Source organism: Hydra vulgaris, chromosome 11 (assembly GCF_038396675.1).
Source record: "Hydra vulgaris chromosome 11, alternate assembly HydraT2T_AEP".
In the NCBI taxonomy this organism is placed as follows: Eukaryota; Metazoa; Cnidaria; class Hydrozoa; order Anthoathecata; family Hydridae; genus Hydra; species Hydra vulgaris.
The window spans coordinates 39,539,001-39,545,000 of record NC_088930.1 but is presented as its reverse complement, the minus strand read 5'-3'; the positions used below and the strand labels follow the sequence as shown (position 1 = coordinate 39,545,000).

The 6,000-nt window shown below is 25.8% G+C and overlaps 1 protein-coding gene across 1 annotated transcript in view; it reads right to left on the bottom strand.

Annotated features, from left to right (window-relative positions):
* Positions 1-6,000, bottom strand: part of LOC101234531 (vacuolar protein sorting-associated protein 16 homolog) — an 81,900-nt gene that overhangs the window by 7,929 nt on the left and 67,971 nt on the right. Inside the window, exon 20 of the mRNA XM_065811044.1 lies at positions 4,669-4,772. Coding sequence (XP_065667116.1) covers positions 4,669-4,772 — 104 coding nt within the window. The remainder of the gene's footprint in view (positions 1-4,668; positions 4,773-6,000) is intronic.

Here is a 6,000-nt window from a genome sequence, read left to right as displayed (position 1 = left end):
GACAATTATTCAACGATATTGATTAAGTAGTTTGATACTTGTACTTAAAAAATATGCTGTTTTTTGGAACATATTTGACAATATGTTCCAAAAAACTTGCCATTGGGATTAGTTGGAACATAATATGGGGATTATTGAAACAAAACAGAAATCTGTAAAATACCACATATTTAATGATAATAATAAACTTATTAGACACAAGTAATTTAATATTAGTTAATAATAAAGATATATTATTATCCATAAGATATAAACTAATAGATATTTTTATGCATTAATGCACAAGTTGTAGCCACAGCCAACAAAAGTTTCCATCATTTTGATCTGCATTTGAGCAAGCTTTCGTGAGCCCAAAAAAAACATGCAGAGCATTGCATCTTAAAATTAAGTCACTAAAAAGTTTATGAAAATAGATATTGCCTTACATTAGATGTTATATAAAAAACAACTACAGACAAGTTGCTGTAATTTGTCTGTGGTTATTTTATATATAACAGACTCGCCATCAATGCCATGTAGCAAAACAAGAAGTGATTAAAGGAATGTCTATGCAGACTCAGACTTTAAATCGCAAATGCAAGAAAATTTCTTGCAACTGCGATTTTTTATTAGATTGGTACAAAAAAAAATATTTTGTTTAGTATTAAAAAAAAACAAGAAAGTGAAAAAACCAAGTATGCGAATTTTAAAATATATGTTTAGTAATTGTAACTAATTTAAAATAATTGTAAATCTACTATAACCACATTATTTCGGGATTATATTGTAAGTAATATAACTCTATATTTTAGTATATTTTATTCTATTTTAATTTTTATAAATAAGATAATAAATTTACTGCATCACGTCAAGTGAACCTAAAGCATGGCAAAAATTTACAAAAGATAAAAACACAGAACTTGCCATTTGTAATATATGTAAAACAACAACGTGTAAACAGTTAACAACAAGTGGTCTTCTATGCCATTTAAAACATCTTTATGAGGAAGTAGAAATTGAAGTAACTAAAAAAGTTACAGCCTTTTATTATACTCTCCTCCATTATTATTTAAATGTTTTAATATTAAAAAATAGAAAGTGAATATAAGTTACTTTATTATTTTATTACAATTTATTTCAAGAAAATAAATTATTTCCATACTTCGACTAAATCGACTTTTATTCAAAAATATATTAGTATTAAGAAATACATTAGTCAATTTAGTCAAAAGTCGAATTATTTAATAGTTGTATCAATAATAGATGTTCTCTACAAAAAAATCAATGATTTTAAATTCATCAGGTAGTGAGTGTAATGCATCCGACACCCAGAATTCTGATGATGAAGTCAATAGTAAAGATAATGAGACTGAAAAAATTAATTTTACAACTTCAATTATTAGACATCATTAGAATTGCACAATCAATTCAAAAGGTCCAAAGAATTGTACAAATGTTTTGTAAAACACCACTTAAAAATTAAATTTTACAAAAATACATAAATATTAGATACTATTAGATAATATAGATTAAATATTAGATACTTAAGTTTTTTGGCATTATTGACAATTTATATTTTTTTAAAAATTATTTAAAAAAATAATATTTATAAATTTAATGTTAATAAAGTTTTTATTTGTTTTATTTTGAGAGTCTTAGTTTCTATGAATTAATTTGTATTTAATTTCTTATCTTTTTGTTATTAAAAATAATAGTATTAAAAATGCATTTTTTCTGTATTTGTTTGAATTTACACATTTTTTCCCACCTAATTGGATAAATTTTTGCTTGTTACCTAATCCCAGGATTTCTCGGGATCCCAGGAAATGTAATACTTTTGTCCCGGAATCCTGGGAATTAAATTTTTATAGGAAATGAGAAACCCTAGTCGGACCATCATGTGCAAAAAGATCTTGATAACTAGCATGAAGAAAAATAAACAAGAATCAGAACAAGTCAGAAGCAAGTTTCCAGAAGCACTAACCACACAACATCTTGTTACTAACTGACCTCTCACAACTGACATTACTACTCAAATCTTTTGAACTGCTGTGCACATGGTTTCATCCACATTTCATATGTCTGGAGGAGTGAGGCTACTTTTTGCTCTAACAGCATTTAAATTATCACAAAATTTACTAATATTATATCTATAAAATATGTGGTACAATTCAAAAAAATGTTGCTTCAAACCTTTGAATAACAAAGGCTTGAAGCACAAAACTCATAGACACATCAATTGCTATTCATTAAACACTATTCATCAAACTAACTTTCTTAAATAAATAGATATGCACTTGAGGAGTATTTAGCAAATAAACAGTTGTTTGGAGATTGTAACAATTAAAGCTTACTTATATAAAAACATTCCAACTAACTTCATTCACAATGTCCAATTAACCATACTACCAGTACTTATAACTAATACTTACTCTAGTTAAAATAAGATGCAAAAATTTGAATACAAGTTCATGTGATAACACAAATAACTAAATCAATTAAACATTATCTTTTTAAATAGAAATAACACATAACATTGCATAAAATAACACCAATATTGAAAAAAGCTTGATTTGCTCAAAATCGCACAAATCACAACTTAAACTTAACTTTTTAAATTTTTTAATATAAATAACATGTACAGATATAGAGTAATCAATTTAATTGTTATTAGCTTCAACAATAAGTTAGGTTATTTAAAAAATAGGCAATACCAAGCAGGTTATTCTAAAAATTTTCTATTTTGCAAAGATATTGTTGAATGATTGACTGAGAGATTGATAAATCTTTAATGGCTGTTTCTGGAGACTCTACAGATGCAAATACTGGTTGGGAGGGTGGAGTCATCAAAAATATAAAAATAAAATTTGGAAAAAAACTTGTTTGGCTTATAACTCCATGCAAATGAGATGCCACTGAAGCATTTCCAACTTAGATGTAAAAAACTTAGTAACCAACTTAGATGGTAAAATAAAATCAAACAATAAATGGTCTGGTATTATTGAACTCATACTTGATCTAGCAACAGATCTAGATATAAATTCATTATTGAAATAATTCAAATTGGTAACCCACTTATTTCTCTCGATGATAAAATAATAAACAAATTGTCTGCAGATCAATTTCATTGGTTAATTGTTTGTGCTGTTAGAAGTAGTATTTTACCATCAAAACTTCATTTATTACAAATTGTTTCACATTCAAGATGGTTAGTTACTGCAAACAGAGTATGTATAATATGAATCTTTAAATATGGCATTTAAGGTAAAGATTTAGAAAACTTAAGGTTTATCATATATAGTTCATTGTGATTGTTTATTTTCCTTGTTGGTTCAAGATCAAATTTGAATATACTTGGATTGAAGATCCTAAAAATGTACTTTACCAGCTATAGCAACTCAAATTTCAGAAATAAGATGCTGTTCAATTACTATCACCCTCTATTCAAAGATCAGCTAGGTTTTGTTTCAGTGAATAGAAAAAGATTAATAGAATATTATTGCCTAAAAATAAAAGTAAACAAAGTCTTGTTTACTGTTACTTTTAAGCATTAACTTTCCACTGGTCTTTTAAGTTTAGAAAATCCTTCTCTCATGAGTGTACACTCTACTGGCTAAAGTTAAAAATTGTAAAAGCAGGGTTGCTAACAACATTGGAAACTGAAATAAAAATCTCTCACACAAACTTACAAAGCAGCATTATGCTTAATAGAATTTTAAAATTAAAAAAAGAGGATCAAATAAAGTTTGAGGGTTTGAAGAAAAAAAGTGTTTAGAAAACCTATATATGTATATGCATATTCAAATAACTCCAAAGAAAATTACGTTTTTAAAAGAAACGCTTTATCTTTTTTTCATCTTTTTTTTCACCTTTGAAATACTTGCAAAGTGTACTCTTTTTGAACAAAAAATTGTAGGTCACCCTATACATATATATGCATACATATATATATATATATATATATACATATATATATATATATATATATATATATATATATACATATATATATATATATATATATATATACACACATATATATATATATGTATATATATTTAAAATACATATACATATATCAATATATATATATATATATATGTATTATATATACATATATGCATATATATATATATATATATATATATATATTTCATATAAAATCTTAAAAATCTTTACTGAGGCATTTAGAAAACGCCTCAGTAAAGCATTTTTAACGGATATGAAAAACACAATCAAAAACGATAACGTAAAACTTTCTCCTAAAGTGCTATTCCACAGTGCTTTAAGCTTAGGTTTTCTTGAAGTGTCTTATCTGTATATCCATTTTAAAGAAAAAATCACAAGCAAAGTTATATAACAATTTGAATTATTATAATTACTATGTAGGCCTCGTGTATCTGATTTAAAGATGACTTTTTTGGAAATTGGTACCAAATGAGAAGAGCCAAGACAAAAAAATAAAAAAAATAATAAATCTCAAAATAAAACCTCAAAAAATTTTATTCACCCTGTTAAAATGCAAGTACACATTGAAAGTTTTAAGCAAATGCAATCAGAAAATGTTAAACAAATGCAACCAGAAAAAAAACACAGAAAAGATCCACTTAAACTATCTACCTATAAAAATGTTCAGAAACAAGTTTCAATGCAAAAAATACACTAATATACTTATTTTTAATTACATACCCTGATTTTGAATAAATTTTCACTCGTTTTTCTAAAGGAACCTTTGATATATACTTTTCAACTTCAGCATTGTTACCATATTTGATGCACACTTCTGCAAATGGCTATAATACCAAAATAAAAAATCCATGTTAACAAAACAAAATTTAATTATTTTATTAAAGAAAAAATATTTTATGGTTTTTTTATTTTTGTTTTATAGAGAATTTTTTTACATTATATAAATTTAAAAAAATAGACAATATATTTCGAAAAAATTTTTAAAAAATCTATTTTTATGAAGAAAAAAAACGTTTACTTTTCCCTTTATAATCGGGGAAAACATAAAACTTTAATAACTTTTGATTAATATATAAAAAAAAAAACCAAAAATATTGATTAAGATATAATCAAAAATATTTAAAAAATAAAATAAAAGCTAATCTTATTAAAAGTTAATTTTAAAGAAAACTATTTATTAACTAAATATATTTGATTTGTTTTATGGTAAGAAGCAGATCTGCGGCATTTTTTCATGCAAAGAAACTCTTCACCAATTTTATATTTTTTGGGTAAACACGATCAACAAACCCAAGACTTCCAACTAAAAGGATTGGTACCACATGGTACCACATGGTATCATCGGTATATTACATGGTAAACATGATTCACATTGGTACCTTATGTTAATTTGAGTTAGCAATGCTTCTTCTCAAACTCTGCAACACTCTTTGCACCTATTGATGTCTTTGTCTTGTCTCAGTTTTTGAATGTTGCACTTGCTGAGTTTCATCTGAAACTTCACTTAAGTCAATCTTGCGTTTCTTTATTTGCTTTGATTTTTTGGCTTCAATGTTTTGCTTTAGTTTCTTGAGCACCTCAGATGTACTTAGACCTCAGATCTACTTAGCCTTTAACACCTCAGATGTACTTAGCTTTTAACACTTGGAATGTTGACTCTTTTGGATTATTTAGAGTTGTGCTTGCTTAATAACAACTCTTTTGTTGCTATGATTTTATTATTGTCAATACAAATTTTAAAAATGCTAAACACAACTTATGGAAAAATATTTAAATTACATTTAATGATTATGCTTAACTAACAAAATATTAGAAGCAAACTTAAAACTGAACCATGATCACACATGACTTAAAACTGAACCATGATCACACATAACTTAAAACTGAACCATGATCACACGTGACTTAAAACTGAACCATGATCACACATGACTAAAAAATGAACTATGATCACACATGATCACTTTTACATTTAGTTATCAATAATAACCCTTTGCCTAAGCTTTCTATATAAAAAAAAATTTCAACAGTTACATAAATTTCCATTGATAC